At 55.1% G+C, this 19,005-nt stretch overlaps 4 protein-coding genes across 4 annotated transcripts; 3 read left to right on the top strand and 1 right to left on the bottom strand.

The window, feature by feature from the left end:
• Positions 1–2,316: 2,316 nt before the first annotated feature.
• PG985_012053 (histone acetyltransferase subunit 3) lies at positions 2,317–4,499 on the top strand (the record flags this gene model as incomplete). Its single annotated transcript, XM_066831820.1, has 2 exons — positions 2,317–2,782; positions 3,007–4,499. The coding sequence occupies 2 exons, from the start codon at positions 2,317–2,319 to the stop codon at positions 4,497–4,499; spliced, it is 1,959 nt and encodes a 652-aa protein (XP_066679870.1).
• Positions 4,500–5,264: 765 nt separating this feature from the next.
• On the top strand, positions 5,265–8,185 carry PG985_012052 (urease; the record flags this gene model as incomplete). Its single annotated transcript, XM_066831819.1, has 5 exons — positions 5,265–5,285; positions 5,443–5,529; positions 5,627–6,819; positions 6,882–7,773; positions 7,865–8,185. 5 exons carry the CDS (start codon positions 5,265–5,267, stop codon positions 8,183–8,185), a joined length of 2,514 nt encoding a protein of 837 aa, XP_066679869.1.
• A 916-nt stretch (positions 8,186–9,101) lies between these two features.
• On the bottom strand, positions 9,102–10,836 carry PG985_012051 (uncharacterized protein; the record flags this gene model as incomplete). Its single annotated transcript, XM_066831818.1, has 3 exons — positions 9,102–9,560; positions 9,614–10,000; positions 10,600–10,836. The coding sequence occupies 3 exons, from the start codon at positions 10,834–10,836 to the stop codon at positions 9,102–9,104; spliced, it is 1,083 nt and encodes a 360-aa protein (XP_066679868.1).
• Positions 10,837–15,234: 4,398 nt separating this feature from the next.
• Positions 15,235–18,755, top strand: PG985_012050 (NIMA-interacting protein TinC; the record flags this gene model as incomplete). Its single annotated transcript, XM_066831817.1, has 10 exons — positions 15,235–15,361; positions 15,424–15,429; positions 15,740–15,825; positions 15,889–15,910; positions 15,984–16,121; positions 16,175–16,483; positions 16,536–16,715; positions 16,768–17,309; positions 17,376–17,658; positions 17,716–18,755. 10 exons carry the CDS (start codon positions 15,235–15,237, stop codon positions 18,753–18,755), a joined length of 2,733 nt encoding a protein of 910 aa, XP_066679867.1.
• Positions 18,756–19,005: the final 250 nt, after the last annotated feature.

Raw genomic sequence — 19,005 nt, 5'->3', positions numbered from 1 at the left:
GGTACTCTCTCATTGCTGTTAAGGCAACGAGCAGGGAAACGTTGAATCGCGGTGTTGGATACGACAACAGCTGGTGAGAGTAGAATGGTATGTACACAAAGAAAAGAGAACAGGAGAGAGCGAGGAAGGCAGACACGAGACCCCGAAGAAGATATATACATATACCGCCTGGAGGACACACTTACAGACAGGGGGCCAATGATACCCCTCCAATTCGTCGCATGCTCATCGTGTCGTACGCGTGCCCGCGAGACATGAGGATAGCAGCCCGTGCCGGCTCTAGGTTAAGTGCGTCGTCGACATGGGGAATTTGCTTGATGAATTCCGAGCTGCCTGCTGCTAGTCGCCTTCCACTTGCCCACCAAGACCCTGAACTGAGCAGCAACCCCACCAGATCCAAAGAGGCCCCACCTCGATAGGCTCGCGTCTTGTACTCCAGTTCGAAGATCAATGGACGCGGGATTATTGACTGGGGGTTGTCGTAGCCAATCATAGAAGCACATGGCTCGAGGTTCTGGGACTCAATGGCTTGTCCTTGTCCTCCTCCCCGATCCCCCCATGACTTCACCTGTTTGTTACCTTTCCCTCCCCCAGACGTGCACTCCTGCATGTGAGAGTGGGTAGTGGCTAGGAAGAGGAACGGCACGTCTGCTTGATTGGAAGGACTTTGCTCAATGTCATGCAAGGCCGACATAAGGCTATCGACATGTTGTTCGCATTGAAGATAGACGCATTTACCCAGCGAGTTGGAACAGCGTATTAGGTGACCCAGCATCGCCCGATCTGCATATTGCAACATGCGACTGGCCAAAGATTGGTCCACGGCGCATAGACTGATTATAGACTGAGACACGGCGGTTCTTGATTGGCGACATGCCCTATTACCTGCATCTGCACCTAGAGGACCCTCCTGCTTGGTTAGGCATGTGGGGGCCCTTAGAGACATCGTACGAATGAGAAGTGCATCTCTGGACACGAGGCTCGAAGCGCGAGGCTTGCTGGACGACCGCAGAAACGTCAACGGCTTTGAACTACGCGCATAGACTTGCGAGTAATGTATCACAAAACTGTTGAATGCTAAGCAGTCCCCGGTGATATCTCCCATTTCCTTCCGAAACGGCAGGGACTACTCCCTGTTCTTGAATCCGGTCTCGCTTGTTGATCGCCACGATGGGGATCGGGGGTATTTCGTACCCAACGGCAGAATGGAACGACATCATCGCCATCCAGCGCCCCCTCCAACGCCTCGGAGAGCGCGCAACAAGTTTTGATGCCGCCAGAACCCGATTCCGTTGGCCATTGCCATAGGTACTGGCACTTTGAAGCTTTGGGGTCTTGTGAGGAAACTGACTATACCCCACTCACGCAATAGCTTTTGATGCCAACACGAAGAGCCTCGACGATAGAATTCGTATCGTATTGTCCTTGTACGGGTAAATCGTGTGTTGCAAGCGCCATTGTAGTTGCACACAGGTCAGCTCACCTCGCACGTCTCGACTGGCAATAGTAAGAACATCTGCCACGATTTGGTATTTTCTCTGATCAATCGTTTAAGCTCCCAACCCAGTATTATCAAACGTGGCGAGCTGGCCAACTACAGAAGGACAATCTGGATAAGCCAATTCAGAGCTAGGTATCTAGACGGGAGTAGGCAATAGATTGTTCTGCAGTGTGATCAGGTAGAATCCCCATCGGCATACGGTTTTTGCATGAGGTGAATAAGACAATACAGCTTGCGTTGATCTTTTGCAAGCTACGGCAAGACTGAAAAACGATCATCATACGACATGATATTCCCTTCGTGTATTTGCTCCAACTACCCAAGTTACTTTGCAAATATTTACCACATCACCGTCGATACTTACATGCTTCCGAAGCAAGTTGATCCCGACCTCGCTGACAACTCCAATCAACCTATTCAATTTCTTTATTCTTTACTGCTACCTCTCTTGACCAACAATACTTGATGCGTCTCACATAAGGTACGTCAAGCAAGTCGGGGCAAGATGTGGGCCGCCGAATTTACCCCAACTAGTAGGCCGGCTGACAGGGATGTCGTACCCAATGGACTCGGTGCAACACTATGCTACCCTGCACCTGCATGCGTGCCCGGGGCGACAGTTAATCCGCCGAACCCCGATGGCGGTCCCCTGTCGTGCAACGCGCAAGCAAGCCGCATGCATGGATGGGATACTACGATTGGCGGCGCGCGCTGACGACATTTCAGATCATCCTTCCTGACATCTCCTTCACAACCAGGGCACCGACTTTCCATAGTAACCCGTCACTCGCTACGTTAGCTGCGATAGTCTGAAAATGCCGCCCGCTCCCAGTCAAAAGGGGACGGGGAAGAAGGCCTCTGGAATAGCCCGACAGCGCAGTCGCAACACCACGCCGAGCGCTGGCCCACCTCCTGGCGCCGCCAGCGCCGGCATCCCGCCCGTCGAGTACATCGACACCGAGTTTGTAGAGCTGCGACTAGAGTACATTGCCGATCTCACCGTCGAGAGCTTCACCGGCTCCGATGCGTCCAATGCCGTAATTCCCGACTCTAAAAGCCTCGATGGCATGATAAATAGGCTAGGCAAGCTCTCGGATCTCACCGAGAAGCAGGGCCAGCTGTTCGACCGCGGCATGCGTCTGCTTGCCCCCATCATCAAGCAGCATAGCGCCGATGCGGCCAACAATGAGGAAAAGCCGCACAAGGAGGATGCGGCCAAGAAGGCGAATAAAAAGAAGCGAAAGGCAAACGATAGCCTGGCTCCACGCGAAACAAATACAGGTATGTTGTATATGTCCTGGTCGGGTGTCTTGATTGTGAAGAGAGGGTGTACATGGCTGTTTTTGCATTTGAGCATTTTTTGGTTACGTCTTTTCCCTGTCCACCCACTCTGAACCTTGGACGGGCTTCTGTTTGCCCCAATGCAACCAGTCCCTCCCATATTCCTTTGCTGCATCCGATTCCTGTATCATAGCAATTGCCGGATTTTAACAAAGCATTCCCAGAGCGGAATTCGCCTCTTCGCGAGTCGTCAGGAAAGGGCAAGCCGCGCAAGCTGTCCCGCGAAAACGATTCCGCCAGCTCCTCGCTGTCCCCGCCAGCCGAAAAGATGGAAACCGGCGACATGGACGTAGACGACAAGACCAAGAAAGAAGACAAGGAGGACGAAGAGGAGAGCTCCGAAGATGAGGGCGCGCCTCCCCCTCGCCAGGCACCGATGGCCCAGACGTTTGGCGAAGACCCGTCCACCTTTCCCGACCCTACCGTCTACGAGATTCGCGACGTCAAGCCGGGCATGAGCGATGACGAAAAGAAGGAGATCTTCTCAGTGGCCGTCTTCCCGGAGACGGACCTGGGCGATCAGATTGCTGGCGACCCGCCGGACAAGGACTTTAGTAGCGCCAAACCCTCGAACCAGATCAGTTTCAGCACCTTCTCTACCTACATCGAGCCCTATTTCCGGCCGTTCGCCGAAGAGGACCTTACCTTCCTGCGCGAGCGCGGAGACCGCGTCCAGTCTTTTGTCATGCCCAAACGGGGTAAACGTCACTACTCGGAAATCTGGGCTGAGGAGGACAATTCCATGTCCATCGACTCAAACTCCCAGGCGAGAGACAAGTTGGCGCCGAATCAACCACGCGGTAACATCGACAACATGGACGATGAGGTGGCCGAAACGGACAAGCTTTCTGTCGGTCCTATTCTCTCCCGCCTGCTCCAGGCTATGCGCCCAGAGGCTAGAGTCCAGGCCAGCGAGGACAAGCCGATGGTCATTGGTATCAATGGCGAGTCCGAGATCAAGGAGGAAGCCAACGGCGAGATGAACGGCGCGGTGAATGGGGAGGAGAGTAAGAGCATCCCCCCGGCATCCGCCATGCCAGAATCATCCACCGAGGCCTGGAAGAAGGCTACGCACCCGAAACTGGACTACATGCAGGTCGACGAGCGCATCAAGCAGGAATTGAGGCACATTGGTTTCTTGCCGCAGGAAGGTTTTGATGGCGAATACGATGGCCATTACGACGATGAAGTGGCGGCACGGCTGCGTCTCCTGCAGGAGCGCCTGCGCGAGCAGATCCTGATCAACGGAGCGCGCAAGGCGCGGCTGACGGACCTCGTTAAGGAACGCATGGCCCATCAGGAATACCAGACCATTCTGGAAGACCTCGACTCTCAGGTCCAGGGCGCCTATCTTAAGCGGACACGCACCATGGGCAAGTCCAAGAAGGCGAAGCGTCCTGGCGGCGCGGGCGGCGGAAGCCACGCCGCCAATGCCGCGGCGGGTATGGCGCGTCCGGGCATCGGCGACGTGACCAAGACGCTGATGGAGCGCCGCCGTCGGTGGATCGATAGTATCGGTACGGTCTTCGACGATGAGGCGCTCGGCAAGGTCCCGCGCTCGACCGACCCGGACAGCACCGTCTTCAAGCCCGCCCTCATGGGGGATCTCATGAAGGCCGAGCGCCGCGCATGGGACGAGGAGATCGAGGAAGAGTAAGATGGATGAGTCGGTCTCGGCCTCCATGAACAACTACTCTCTGGCCTAATAAATATGGGTACGGGTGCCCCCCTGGACGAAGTTACGGATTTTGCTTTTTGTTGCGGCTGTATAAGAGACTACATAATGATACCATGAAAGGCGTTGGCGGTTGGTTGGGGATCCAGCATTGATTGCAGTTTAGGGGAGATAGTTCGTTCCGCCTCCAATGCGAGGGGGTGAATACTAAAGAATATTCCTGCCCATGTATTCATTTACATTGCTGCCGCATGTATACCTGATGTAAGCAGTTGATGCTCTGCTTGGCAAGACTGGCCGTACCAACATCATATTCATCACTGTACATAGCTGTATCATGTCATGCCACGGCCCGGCAAGGATGCATGCTGGTATGCATTAGCAGGCGTACTTAGGTAGTCAGTACTGGGCGCCCTATGAGCCGTCGTTGCGTTATCAGTACATGCATGGCACATGGCATTGTGTGCATTGGCGGGGTAAATGCCACGGTCGTTTAAGCTTAGCTTGAGTGTCTCGCTATCAGCTCCCATCCCCCTGTGGATCCCGCTCGGTCTGAATTCAGTGGTAAGAATAGGCTCCGGGCTATGAATATCTGCAGTGGTTGTGGGAAATGGACGGGGGAGCCTCTTTTTTACTTTTTTATATACATATGGGACATCTATTGTTTATACCAATGAACAACCGGTACGAAGAGTAGAAAGAGAGCACGCGATCCTCTGCCACGTTGGGCTGTGAGGTAATCCAACAATGCATCTAATTCCTAAAGAGGTTCGTTCTTGCTATATCCCGCTGCCACACTTTAGCTATGCACCTACCCCTTCCCCCCTCTCCGAGTGCCGACCACCAAAACCCGCGGCAGCTATCGTTCCACATACCCGCTCTCCATAGCTGTTAGCTAACACGTCCGTAATGGCAAACCACACAGCTTGACAAGCTCGTCATTTCACAACTGGGCTTCGTCGCCCAGAAACGCCTGGCTCGAGGTGTGAAATTGAACCATTCCGAGGCTGTTGTAAGTTGTTCTCTACCCAATTACGTGGTCCCATAGCTACCGACGCCAAGACCTCCCATAGATATGATCACTGTAGCTTACACCCACTCGCGCTTAGGCTCTCATAGCAAGCAACCTCCAGGAGCTCATCCGCGATGGCCAGCACACCGTCGCGGACCTGATGACCATCGGGTCCACCATGCTCGGCCGCCGGCACGTCCAGCCCTCGGTGCCGTCGACCCTGCATGAGATCCAGGTCGAGGGCACCTTCCCCACGGGTACGTACCTGGTGACGGTGCACAACCCCATCGCCACCGACCACGGCGACCTGGCCAAGGCCCTGTACGGCTCCTTCCTGCCCATCCCGTCCGCGGACCTGTTCCCCGCCGCGGCCGCCGCCGAGTACGCCGCCGACAAGCAGCCGGGCGCCCTCGTCGCCGTCAAGGGCCGCATCGCGCTGAACCAGGGCCGCCGCCGCGTCCGCCTCCGGGTCACGTCCCGCGGGGACCGGCCCATCCAGGTCGGCAGCCACTACCATTTCGTCGAGACGAACCCGCAGCTGGCCTTCGACCGCAAGCGCGCCTACGGGTTCCGCCTCGACATCCCCGCCGGCACCAGCGTCCGCTTCGAGCCGGGCGACACCCGCACCGTGAGCCTCGTCGAGATCGGCGGGAACCGCGTCATCCGCGGTGGCAACCACCTGGCCAGCGGCAAGGTCGACCCGGCGCGCGCCGACGACATCGTGCTGAAGCTGCAGCAGGCCGGATTCGCGCACGCGCCCGAGGAGAACGTAGGGGACATGTCGGCGCAGATCGAGGCGTGCACCCTCGACCGCGCCGCTTACATGACCATGTTCGGCCCCACCACCGGCGACCTCGTCAGGCTCGGCAGCACGGATCTCTGGATCAAGGTCGAGAAGGATCTTGCTGTGCTCGGCGACGAGTGCAAGTTTGGCGGCGGCAAGACCCTGCGCGAGGGCATGGGGCAGGCCACGGGACGGTCGGACGCGGAGACGCTGGACCTCGTGGTTACGAATGCGTTGATCGTGGATCATAGTGGTATCTACAAGGCGGATATCGGAGTCAAGGACGGCATGATTGTGGGGATAGGTAAGGCTGGCAATCCCGACGTGATGGACGGCGTGACGGAGAACATGATCGTGGGAAGCTGCACGGATGTGATTGCCGGCGAGGGTAAGATCATCACCGCGGGTGGTCTGGATACCCACATCCACTTCATCTGCCCTCAGCAGGCGTACGAGTCTATTGCTTCTGGCATTACGACCATGCTTGGAGGTGGAACAGGGCCAAGGTGGGGGGTCCCCCTTCCTTCTCGATGCAAACTGAAATACGCGGTTGACTGACAATATACAGTGCTGGAACGAGCGCGACAACATGTACTCCCGGTGCTAACTATATGCGCGATATGCTCCAAGCCTGCGACGAGCTTCCTGTGAACATCGGTATCACCGGAAAGGGTAACGACAGTGCGCCTGAAGCGCTGCGTGAGCAGGTCATTGCGGGAGCATGTGGTTTGAAACTGCACGAGGATTGGGGTTCTACGCCGGCGGCTATCGACTCCTGCCTTACAGTATGTGACGAGCTCGACGTGCAGTGTCTCATCCATACGGATACCCTGAACGAGTCCGGCTTCGTCGAGTCGACCATTGCCGCCTTCAAGAACCGCGTGATTCACACGTACCACACCGAGGGAGCGGGCGGTGGCCACGCCCCCGACATCATCAGCGTCGTGGAGCACGAGAACGTGCTGCCGTCTTCGACCAACCCGACCCGGCCATTCACCCGCAACACCCTGGACGAGCACCTGGACATGCTGATGGTGTGCCACCACCTGTCCAAGAACATCCCCGAGGACATCGCCTTCGCCGAGTCGCGCATCCGGGCCGAGACCATCGCGGCCGAGGACGTGCTGCACGACCTCGGCGCCATCAGCATGATGTCGTCCGACTCGCAGGCCATGGGCCGCTGCGGCGAGGTCGTCCTCCGCACCTGGAACACAGCCCACAAGAACAAGGTCCAGCGCGGGACTCTGCCCGAGGACGCCGGCACCGGCGCCGACAACTTCCGCGTCAAGCGCTACGTCTCCAAGTACACCGTCAACCCCGCCGTCGCCCAGGGCATGGGCCACCTGCTCGGCAGCGTCGAGGTCGGCAAGCTAGCCGATCTCGTCGTCTGGGACCCGGCCTGGTTCGGCACCAAGCCCAGTCTCGTTGTGAAGAGTGGGTTGATCGCGTATGCCCAGATGGTGAGTTCTTTCTTTCTTTCTTTCTCTTCAGACCTCTGCCGTCCCATTCCCATCCTCCCGTACCTCCCATCCAACTAACACCACCCTCCAGGGCGACCCCAACGCCTCCATCCCCACGGTCCAGCCCATCATCGCGCGCCCCATGTTCGCGCCCCTGGTGCCCCGCAGCAAGATCCTCTTCGTCTCGCAGGCCAGCGTCGAGTCCGGCGCCGTCGCCCGCTACGGCCTCCGCAGCCGCGTCGAGCCCGTCCGCAACTGCCGCCGCATCGGCAAGCGCGACATGAAGTTCAACGACGCCCGCCCCGCCATGCGCGTCGACCCCGAGAAGTACATCGTCGAGGCCGACGGCGTCGTCTGCGCCGCCGAGCCCGCCGAGACGCTGCCGCTGACGCAGCAGTTCTTTGTGTACTAAGGGCCCTGGCCCTCCCTCCCTCGAGTAGGCCAGTCAGTATTGGAGCGCATGGATGAATGGTACGTAATTATGCAGGTAGTATCTAGAGATAGGGTGTGTTGTGTTGCGTCGGTCGGTCGGTTTCCCGCTCGAGGAACACGGTAGGGGACGAAAAGGGGCGGCGGCGGTGCGATAGGGCCGTGGATCGCAAATCTCAGGTTTACATATCTGCTACGTACATTTGTATATATTCAGGCGACTGGTTTCCAGCTTCATTTATCGAACACTCCTTTGAAATTACATATCAAAGTGTATTGGCTCCCTTCATGGGTCCTTCATAGTGGGTTTAGTTCTGCTTATGTACCTAGCAGAGCAGCTGAAAACGGTGAGGCGTACGCACTTACCCACCCAATACGCCAGCTCGGGATTCTGATCATCCCCATTCATACGCTCTCTAAGAAGCTATTTACATGATTTACCTGCAATGCCTCTCCCTATTAGTCATACTATTTGGACATTACTGAGCTACACTGGCACAAGTACTGGTTTTCATTCAACAGACTTTGAAGACAGCTTTTGACGGGCAGATTCTTTTTACTCGTTGGTTCGTTCATACAGCTAAAAACAGTGACGCCTTCCCTGAAACCCTCAAATCGCCAACGCCTTGGACGTAACCATTGCCAACCAGTCCTATATCATCAACTGGTGCTATAAGCCTTACAGCTACTGCATAGCAGCTGCCGAAACTACATATACTCAAACAAGCCACAAGTGAGGTAATAAAACCCTAAGCAACTTAGTGAACATCATCCGGTCCACCTGTCGTGATCTCATGAGATAGAAGACCGATACCCGAGAGTCGCTCACGTTGAATGTGAAAGGGTATCCCCGAAAAACAGTGAAAGTGCCAACTTAAGAAAGCAGAAGCGAGGTCGCCTTAAGCGTTCTTCTTCTTACGAGCGGACTTCTTAGGTTCCTCGGTCGCAGGTTCTGCTACCTTGGACGCTCGCTTCCGCTTCTTAATATCGGGGCTCGCGGGCGTCGCGGTCTTAGCAGCCGACGCCTCAACATCCTCACTCTCGGGGGCGGTGCTCTTTCGCTTGCGGGTGCTGCCCTTAGGCTTGGGGGTCTTGGCAACCTCCTCGGTGATGGCGGCAGCAGCCGGAGCCACAACAGGAGCGGTCATCTGCAGCTGCTCTACGATGGCATCTTGGTCGTCGCCAATAGCGGGACCCTCGACACTGCCACCAACGTTGGGCTGGGGGATCTGGTTGGCATCGGCATACGCAAGTGCATCCTGGTCACTCATCTCTCGCGCAGCAGGGTTGCCAGCCTTGTAGCTGTGGACACGAGCGTGGTAGAGGCGAAGGTTGAACTGGTAAGCATTGTTCCAGGCCTGATATCGAGGTTAGCACAATGAAAAATGAGTGAGTGGTCTTTGAAACTTACCATCTTCTCATCGGGGTTCATGGATGCCCAGCGACGCTGGCCCTCATCCTGAACGGCACCCTTGGGAGCCTCATTTCCAAGATCTGTGGCAATGATGGGACGGGCAGTTTGCATGTACAGGAAGTAAGGCGTCAGGGGTCGCTTAGGAGCATTGGGGTCATGCTGGCGCTTCTTGCGCTCCTTCTTCTCCTCAACGGGAGGGACGGCGACCTCAGCGCCAACAGGGGGCGCAAAGCCTACAGCGCCTTGATCCAGACGAGCAAGAGTCTGCAGAGCGGGGACGTTATCCAGCGATGTAGGCTCGCCCAGGAGCATGTTGCTCTGGCGGAGGTAATCAGAAGCAAAGTCTCTCAGGAGCTCCTGGATTGTGGAGAGGCGAGCGTGGACCTTGACACATGTTAGTGACGGGCTCAACGACAGTTTACAGGCGGTTCAACGCAAGTGCAGTGAATAATGTGGTAGTGCTACTGGGGGACTTGGGCATGCAAGAAAGACGCCTGGGTGGTGGAGGTGGGGCCATAGCTCCCCGGGCCCCATTGCGCGGCCAGAGGTGCGGGGTAATTCAGCATGTAAACAAGCCCGACCTCAAAGTACGCGTATCGAGGACAAGACGCGCTGGCTCATAGACAGACTCTCAGGAGCCTTGCACGATTATGAAAAAGTGCTGCTAAAAGAGGCTTGCGCGAATTGGTCAAGATACATAATGGGTTTTTCTTAGAGATTTCGCAGTAAGAGGGAAACGATTGCATCCGCAGTCAAGTCTTTAGCCGAGGCCATCATACGTGGTGGGATGCAATGCTCAGTGTGGTTGCGGATGGGACGGGAGATGGATAGCAGTCAAGGTGGAAGAATGCATGGTTGGCGTTGGCTGTGGACGAAGGTAGACGGGGAATTGCTGGGTGTCTGCCCGATGCCCTGAAAGTGGACGATATGGGCTTGAAGGAATTGCAGCGGTTGGTAGTAAGTAATAGAAGGTATTGACTCACCGAGTTGCGGACTCTCTCATACTCAGCACGGTTAATGGTGAGGGTGTTGGAGCCAGCGTCCATAGGAGGGGGCGCCATTGCGACAGGCTGCGGCATCAGAGTAGGGACATTTGCTGGGACAGGAGGCTGCTGCTGCTGCTGCTGTTGCTGTTGCTGCTGCTGCTGAGGCACCAAAGGCACCTGAGCCGACGGCGTGGCTGGTACAGCCTTGGTTTGGTCCTTGCGGGGCCTGGCCATTGTGATTGAGTTGGTCGGGTTGGTTTGGGTTTGAGGGAAATGTGGCAGTCAGTTGTGGTGCAGTTGTTTTGGGGTGCTCAATTCGTTGGAATAGGGCCTGATTTCCAGTTGATTGCGGGCAGAGAATTTAGGGGAGAAAGTGGGAAAAGTTTCGGGGCAGGTTTTCACCTGAAAGTTGGGGGGTCAGGGCTTTATGTGACCGAGGGGACCAAGGCTCGTTCAACTGAATCACTCCCATCAGTGAGGTACACTAGGCCATGTACCCCTCCCACTTTCAATTGACATCAATCAGATCCAACCTCGATTGATTGAAAAAACGAGTGCCTGCCACATTACTGGACCTGCTGTTCCCTCTGTGAACTTGGTACCTACGGGCTGTACCAAATTTTTTTCTCCCACCCGCACTCCATGTCTACTCCTGCTTGCTCCCACCTGCCTGCACTGCCCACCGCCCACTCTTACCAGGTGAGGTCTGCTTTGGCAGCACCCATAGAGCCCAGCTCAGGTACCCGCCCATCTTCGCTCAATTGATCGTGCTGTGCGGCCCAGTCCACCAGTAACCGCTTGAAATGACCTGACAAAAACTGCGACCGTAAGAAATCCCCAAGTGATCCAAAGAGGCCTGGCACAAATTTTCCCTTTGAAAGCCCACCTGCACCCACATGCTGCACCCACAACACTGGGCACCCACACCATGGCCTAGGTACTCTTGGGCGTGCTGCACATGTTACCACCAAAATCGGGATGAAAGTGATTTGCGACGTAGGCACCTGGGTTAATGCTGTCCTCGACCCCCCCCGGCTCAGCTCTCTCTCTCCTCTCTGTCTGAGGCACTAACCGACCAAGGCGACCTACAAGTACTTTGGCGGTTACTGATTTGGAGCTGCTTGCGACTCTGTCCTGCCCAAGTCGTCCCTGCACTCGCACACAACACACCTGCACCTATCGAGCCTCCTCCCCCCACCCCCTCCTCTCCTCTTCCCCTCAACTGTATCGAATTGGCTCCCACTTGCTAGATTTACTGGCGAGATTGCTGGTTGTTTGCTCGCGCGACACCAGACTCCATGAGTTTGGAAATCATGTTTCTTGTACCACAAATGCTGTGTGTAACAATAGTTTCTTCGCGCAATAATTGCAAGGTACCTATAATATGGTACGCAGTAAATGAATCAGACTGTTGCGATTGCAGCATTTCAACTGTGGAAAGTCGATCAACTCGGCCAGCCGACTTGGGTTGTTTGGATATCGTAGAATACACACCTAAACGAGGCAAGGCCAATTTACTGCTGGGGTTGAGGGTCTGTCCTACTGATGCCTACTTCGACCAAGCACTGCGGGTGAATTTGGCTCCCAAGAACCTTTGGCTAAAACAGCGGGCGCACACGGCGACTGGGGCGCGACTTTTCTCATCTGAAGGTACTTTGCGCTCTTGCACCAGCAGGTCACTTGATAATACCCGAATTACATATTTCGACTTGTCGCCTGGTCTTTAGCAGATCGCGATATGGTTTTCACCCTGTTATCGAGTTGCCTGCATGGTCGCATACGTTTTCTGTTCTTGCAGAGGGAGACGGAGGCGATTGAGGCCCGTGGCGGCGATTTGGAATTCGCTATCTGTTTAGAAGGTTCTCCTGGAGAGAGGCCCCGAGCCGTCGCTGAAGTCGCTGAAGTCTCTCTCGTGGGTAGTGCGTCGCAGCTTCATGCAGGGCCCCATCCAAGTACTACCATGCGACGAAGACTACTGGCTAGATCCTCAGTGCTGTCGCGCTGATTTGCCAGCGTTAGGGGGGCTTGGTTTTAAAGCGGCGATTCCTGGCCTGCTACAGTAAAACCTGTCCCCTCGTGTCCACTAGTTGGCCCATCACGTAATGGCCTTCGTGTTCTGGCTGGGCCCTGGCCATTTTCCATTTTCGCAGCTTGTCCTCCCATGAGTGGAAACTGAAAAGGCTGGTTTCGATTGCGTCCTGGCTGGAGCGCTGGCGGGCGCGCGGGCGGCGGGCTCTGCGCTGCCTGCCTGCCATGCCAGCCGCTGTCCATCCTTTTCCTAAGGTTCAAACCCGGCCGTTCACCCAGTCTCGTCTTCTCGCCTAGCTTGCACCACCCAGGCTTCAGACAGCTTTCTGACCAACTGTCAGCACAGTTCTCCCTCAAGCGTGTTTGACGCCTTTACCGGAAGCTCTGCATCAGGGTATGGCCTTGGTGCGAGTGCACACAGGCACTCCAGTGCCTGTCAATTTGGCTCTATGTAGCAACTGACACTCGCCCTATCACATACACCCTTTGCCTGCAGTGTGTCCGTTGACATTCGACCCTTCAGTGCCCTCTTATTCTCTATCATGAGTCTGGTTTCGCTAGCTATTCCCCTGTTTTCAACACCCGCGCCCAGCGCATCCTGCAACCCGTTATCATGCCCAAGCCCCTAGAAACAGCCCGTCCATCTACGCATCGATACCCAAAATACCCCAGATGCCTTTCTGTAGCCATTACCCAGAGTCACACATCCACTCATTCTGATGCTTCTGTATGAGTGCCAGGCTTGAGGGATGTAGCCTTCCTATGCACAACCTCCAGTTCACGCTTGATCACCCATGACAAGCTCTATCGCCTGCCTAATACCTCACTGAGCTGGCGCGTCCAGCTCTTAAGGCCATCTGCTAATAATCAACTGTGACCCAAGCCCCGAGACTAGGCACTATTTGACTATGCTGTAGGCCATGATACTGAAAACACATCAGCTTGTAGTGTGATTAATACCAGACGCACCTCATTCCCCTCCAGCCTTCTGTGTGGTTTATTCCTATATCCTACCATTCACAGGAATTTCACTCTATAACCCTGTGATAGATCCGGATGTTCTACTTTTATATTACTGCCAAAAGTACTGATACACGAACATATCTAACTCAGTTACAGGTTTTGTATGATCCAAGTCTGTAGTGCGTTGTAAGTTACAATTTTCGAGATTGATCCTATTACTTGTTGGAAGCATCTATGCCTGTCGAGTATTTATGTAACCATTCAGTCCAGGCAGCTCACTCGGGCCCTTCGGTTACCACCCGAGGCATACCTACATACAGTAAGAGTAATCATTCTCTGCTTAATAGAAAGCTCTGACAATCCCGCCCTGTCCTGTATATGGTCTGGTATTCACCTTGTGAAGCAAAACCACCTTCCATGCTGGAGATTCACTACCACGTTATTGTCACTGGCCTGAATGTTTATAAAAATGTCCACAAACATTACGTCAACTATAGCATACTTATAAATAGGCTTCAGGCTATAGGTAGCGAGCCCCCAAGGGGCCGTCGCGGGGTGTTTCATCGAGCCGCTGCCGCCTGCTATCGGGCGTCGGCAGGAACGCTCCTAATATCGGGCCGTGATGCGAATGCACATTTGCCCATTGACAAGCCTGATTACATGCACGACCTCGTCCAGTCCAGCAAGGCATACCGCGAAGCTCAATAAACTATGTGCCTTACATTCGAGCATCATCTCAGTCATACGAAGCCTTCTGTTATAGCAACCAGCCCCGCCTCGACCATTGCGACAGCCGGACTCAAGCATCGCATCATCACAGTGATATTAGGCGCGGCCCTGATAAGCTTATGTTGGAAACCCAGTATGTTAGTCAGGAACCATTTGCGAGGCATTGGTTTAGGTTTAGTCCAAAGGCTGGAGAACGTCTGAAATTTGCGTGTTGTGAATACTACACGCACATTTCCCGTCGCTACCTATCGTTCGACGAGCATCTGACACACGTGTATCGACTCACTCAGCGTCCTTCATCCCCCTCCTCGCAGACCCTTGGCATGAACCAGAATCCTGCTGTCGGCTGGCCCCAAGCAGTCAAGGGCCATTCGTACCACGTACAGGCAGAGCAGCTTGCAGGGATTCGGTTTTAGCTAAAACAAGACGCAAAGTACCGGTGTACTGATTATTGGGGATGATTCAAGGCAAGCAGGCCAAGCACCGCTCCAAACAAACCCCATTGCCGACATGTTTGGTCCAATGGCACGCATTAGACGCATGCCATCGCGTCTTGGCAGGTCGGAGGTTCAGTCGATCTCCAGCTAAGCTTCATGCTATGGGGCCCCCTGCCTGCTTTTGGATCGTCCAACGATGATGACCCCCCATTCGACCCCTCCAGAATTGGCCTTGACAGGAACAAGGAGGCCCAGAAAGAAGGGCACCAACGTCACACCCCAAATTGCAAGGAGGGAGCTTTCTTTGACTACTTGACAGGTAGCCCGTCTTCTTATTAGAGTCGCTTCTCCCCCCTCCGCATGCTCAGGCCTGATTTATTCTGGTCAATTTCCCTCTCCTAAGTCCTACCATTACTTTCGAGAAAACCGCAATCAGAAATACGACTTTTGAACATCTGAAGGGCAGGTCTCGACGATGTTCACATCCAAATCCTTCTACCCCGCCGTCCTGGCTGTGGTTGTCCTGTGCGTTTTCACGCCAGGCGCCCTGGCCTTCGGCGCTGGTAACATTGCTAGCATCAGCAAGGTCGAGGGAGTCAACTGTAAGTCTCGGAAACCCTCTCAATGCCATGGCCGTACAGAAGCTAACATGTATCCATCATAGGGCGCCGTAAGTTCTTCACAGCTACATCTACCCCCGGGAGCCGTCCAACCAGTGCATCCCTTCCAATCCTACCCTACATACACGATGAAAGCATCTCGAGCGGGGAGTCCAGCTGGGGACGCCGATCCGATTCCCGGCTAGACTTGGAACCAATCCTTGGCTGTGTTTGGGCGGGATACACTGCGAACGAAAACAGTCGTTGTTCGCCGGCACTGCTCTCAGCCAGTCCCAAGGCTGCAGGCCAGCTAAAATGCGCATCTCGATGCTGTGCTGTGCAACTGTACAACATGGAGACATTGCTAACTGAAACATTAAGATGGCGATTTGGAGGATACCCTTCTGACCCTGGCAATGGCCAGAGTCCTCGGCCACGGCAAGTTTGACAAGCTCACCGTCCAACGTGTAAGTCGTCGATGTGAGAGCATTTATTCCAATATACGGCACCACTAATACCTATCACACCAGGTCTACTTCGGAAACTGGCTGCGTACGTAGTACCGATCTGCCGCCTAGCTTATTTGGCAAGTCTTGTGCGATAAATACTAATTGGCGGTGTTTAGGCGACTACTCGCAGGCGATTGATATCGGAACTGTGAAGGCTGTTTCTTCCGAGGCCATTCGCCTGCTGCTGTGTGTCCTAGGCTTCATGACCTTCGGCTACGGTAGCAAGGAATTCGAGATCACTGCCGCCAGACTTGGTACGGTAACCATCCCTCCACTAACTACCACATGCCGACTAACGACGATGCAGGCACTTACAGACCCGAGGATCATATCGATAACCCTAAGGGCTACGGTGATGGCGCCGGTGACCCCAGACAGTACGATGAACGTCTCCGTGCACCCATTGATGAAGAGCGCGAGCTGTCCATTGATCCCGAGAGTGGTATGAAGAACTACATTGCCAATGAGCGCGCTGGCATCACGACTTCAGCCGAACACGTTCGCAAGCTTTTCGGTGATTCCATTGAACTGGCTAGACGCTACCGCCGCAGCAACAACAAGGATGAGATCTACGAGGCTCTGCGGTTGCTCGGTACTGGTCTCCACTGTCTGGAAGGTTTGTGATATTACGTTACATGATGTTGGCTTCATCGCTTACATATATCTAGATTTCCTTGCCCACAGCAACTACACCGAGCTGGCTCTGATCGAGATGGGCGAGCGCGACGTTTTCCCTCACGTCGGACGCGACACCCGTATGCGTCTCCAAGGAGCTCGCGACGAAGTCTACCCCCTCGTTACAGGCACTTTCGGTGGTGTCGATTTCTTGCACTCCGTTACTGGTGAAGGTACGTACTGTAACCGCATTCAGTGAGATACACAATCTAATATGGGAACCAGTCTCCGACAAACTCACTCAGAACGAGCTGGACGAGCTCGAGGGTACTCTGACGAACAACAAGAACAGCAACGCCAGCATCATCGAGGATCTTCTGAGCAAGATCCCCGACGGAATCCTCGGCGGAGACAAGAAGGGTGAGATGCAGAACATCCAGGACAACGCCAACAACTCTCAGATGCAGAACGCTCAAGTCTCCCCCCGTGACCCCGAAGAGTTCACCCGGTACGTCCAGGATATCTTCAAGCAAATCATGCCTGCGATCGAGCTCCACGATGAGATTCTCAAGAGCATCAGCGAGATGATTGATAAGATCCCCATTCTGCCTAAGATTCTCGAGCAACTCGAGGAGCAGATGTCTGTTTGGGTGTTCTCTATCATGGCCCCATTCGTCGTTCCTATCCTGAAGCAGGTCAAGAACGAGCTTCGCACCGGATCTCATGAGATCATTGAGAGCAGCGAGGCTGAGCAGCACGTCGTGTTTGATGACGACCGTTCATCCAACCCCACGCACTCGATGCTGTCCAAGGATCACTTCTCCAACGTAAGTAACCACACGATAGCTCACTGAGCGAACGGTGGCAGCTCGAACTAATACTCACATGAATAGATCCTCAACGAGGTTGCCGGAAAGACTGCCAGCAAGGTTGTTGCTTGGGCCACTCCTCAGATCATGGACCTCTGGGATGACGATTCAAGAGACCCCGAGGAAGTCATCACCAACATCATCTTCGGTGTCATGCACCACCCTGCCCAGCGTGAGGAGGCACGTGGCCCGGTCCGTGAGGGTCGCCAGATCATGTTTGACTCGGTCCGACAATGGTGGGATGAGTTGGATGGCCGTGACAAGGACGACCTCCGACGCAAGCTCTCTCGGGAAGGTGTCAAGAACGGTATGTGAAGAAGATGTACACCAATGTCGAAGAAGTAACTTGCTGACCCAATTCTAGGCGAGAACCACAAGGAAGGTGTCCACGACGGTGGACATGGCTGCGGCAAGCCCTTGGGCATGAAGAAGAACCACGGCGCCGAGGGCGGTGGTTCCATGGAAGACCAGATTGCCGGTGCGGCTGCCGGCGCCATCTACGAAGGTATTACTGGTGGCATCGGCAACCTCGTCGAGCAACAGGCTGGCATCAACCTCCCCACCGGAGAGGGAGGCCACCCCATCCAGGTCGAGGAAGAGTCCAGCGGTCACAAGCACAGTGGCATCGGCGGCTTCCTCCACAACGTCGGCAAGACCTTGCTCGGCGACGACTTCAAGAAGAACGACCGCGAGTCTTTCTCTTCCCGGCAGGAGGACGACAACTCGCGCACCGAGACGCGCACCGAATACGGCCACTCCGGCGGTCGCTACGAGCAGGCCCAGGAGTCCCGCACTGAGTACGACAACGGCAACGAGTCCCGGACCTATCAGCGTTACGAGCAGGACGAGGACCGCCGTGGCAACACTACCGGATACGGCTACGAGGAGCGCCAGGAGTCTCGCCCGAGTTACGGAGGAGGCTATGAGACTCGCACCGAGCGTCAGGAGTACGGCGGCAGCGGCGGCTATGGAGGCGGTAACAGCTACGGTGGTGGCCGCGACAATGAGTCGTCTTATGGTCGCCAGGAGTCCAGCGGTGGTTACGGTGGCGGCAACAGCAGCTACGGCGGCGGCAACAGCGGCTACGGCGGCGGCCGTGACAACGAGTCATCCTATGGTCGCCAGGAGTCCAGCGGTGGCTACGGCGGTGGTAACAGCGGATACGGCGGCGGTAACAGCTACGGCGGCGGCGATAGCTACGGTCGGCAAGAGTCCAGCGGTGGCTACGGTGGCGGAAACAGCGGCTATGGAAGCAGCCGACGCGACGATAACGAAGGCGGCTACGGTGGTGAGCGACGTCACGAACGCAACGATGACGGGTACGGCGGCCACGAGGCCGAGTCTTGGAACCGTCACCCCAATGACGATTATCGCCCCAATGATTATGAGGAACGCCGCTACTAAGGGAAGGTCTCTACGGCTTCGCTTGTGGTTAGATTTGGCTTGTGCGAATATTTTCTGAGCTAGACTAGGTCTTAGAGAACCTTGCACATGCCACGTTATAGACGAGGAATATGCTTCAATGAATTGAAAGAATCTTATGAGCAAAATATTTGAATTCCCATTATGTGGTGAATGCTGCTCTCATTTGCAACGCGCCGTTTCGTAATATGGCTTTCTGCGTCATAGCTGTATATACCCAAATATGTGACAG

Source organism: Apiospora marii (genome assembly GCF_038362585.1).
Source record: "Apiospora marii strain CBS 49790 chromosome Unknown utg000009l_segment0_segment0, whole genome shotgun sequence".
NCBI lineage: Eukaryota > Fungi > Ascomycota > Sordariomycetes > Amphisphaeriales > Apiosporaceae > Apiospora > Apiospora marii.
Note: the sequence above shows the minus strand (reverse complement) of the source record. Positions and strands in the feature narration are given on the sequence as shown.